This window comes from Acanthisitta chloris, unplaced genomic scaffold, assembly GCF_000695815.1.
Source record: "Acanthisitta chloris isolate BGI_N310 unplaced genomic scaffold, ASM69581v1 scaffold22325, whole genome shotgun sequence".
Classification (NCBI taxonomy): Eukaryota; Metazoa; Chordata; class Aves; order Passeriformes; family Acanthisittidae; genus Acanthisitta; species Acanthisitta chloris.
Genome location: NW_008674560.1, coordinates 29,754 through 30,034, shown reverse-complemented (window position 1 = coordinate 30,034; position 281 = coordinate 29,754). Strand labels below are relative to the sequence as shown.

The 281-nt window shown below is 67.3% G+C and overlaps 1 protein-coding gene across 1 annotated transcript in view; it reads left to right on the top strand.

Moving 5' to 3' along the window:
- Nucleotides 1-21: 21 nt before the first annotated feature.
- Nucleotides 22-281, top strand: part of OTUD1 (OTU deubiquitinase 1) — a gene marked incomplete at its 5' end in the record, with an annotated part of 590 nt that continues 330 nt past the window's right edge. Inside the window, 1 exon segment of the mRNA XM_009075400.1 lies at nt 22-280. Coding sequence (XP_009073648.1) covers nt 22-280 — 259 coding nt within the window.

Below are 281 nucleotides of genomic sequence, written 5' to 3'. Positions count from 1 at the left end.
GTGCGGCGCGGCCCCGCGAGCAGGCCGGAGCGCAGCGAGAAGCTGGCGCTGTACCTGGCCGAGGTGGAGAAGCAGGATAAGTACCTGCGGCAGAAGGGTCGGTTCCGCTTCCACATCATCCCCGACGGGAACTGCCTGTAACGCGCCGTCTGCAAGGCGGTGTACGGGGACCAGCGGCCGCACGGAGAGCTCCGCGAGCAGACCGTGCACTACATCGCCGACCACCTGGACCACTTCAACCCCATCATCGAGGGGGACGCGGAAGAGTGCCTCATCGCCAC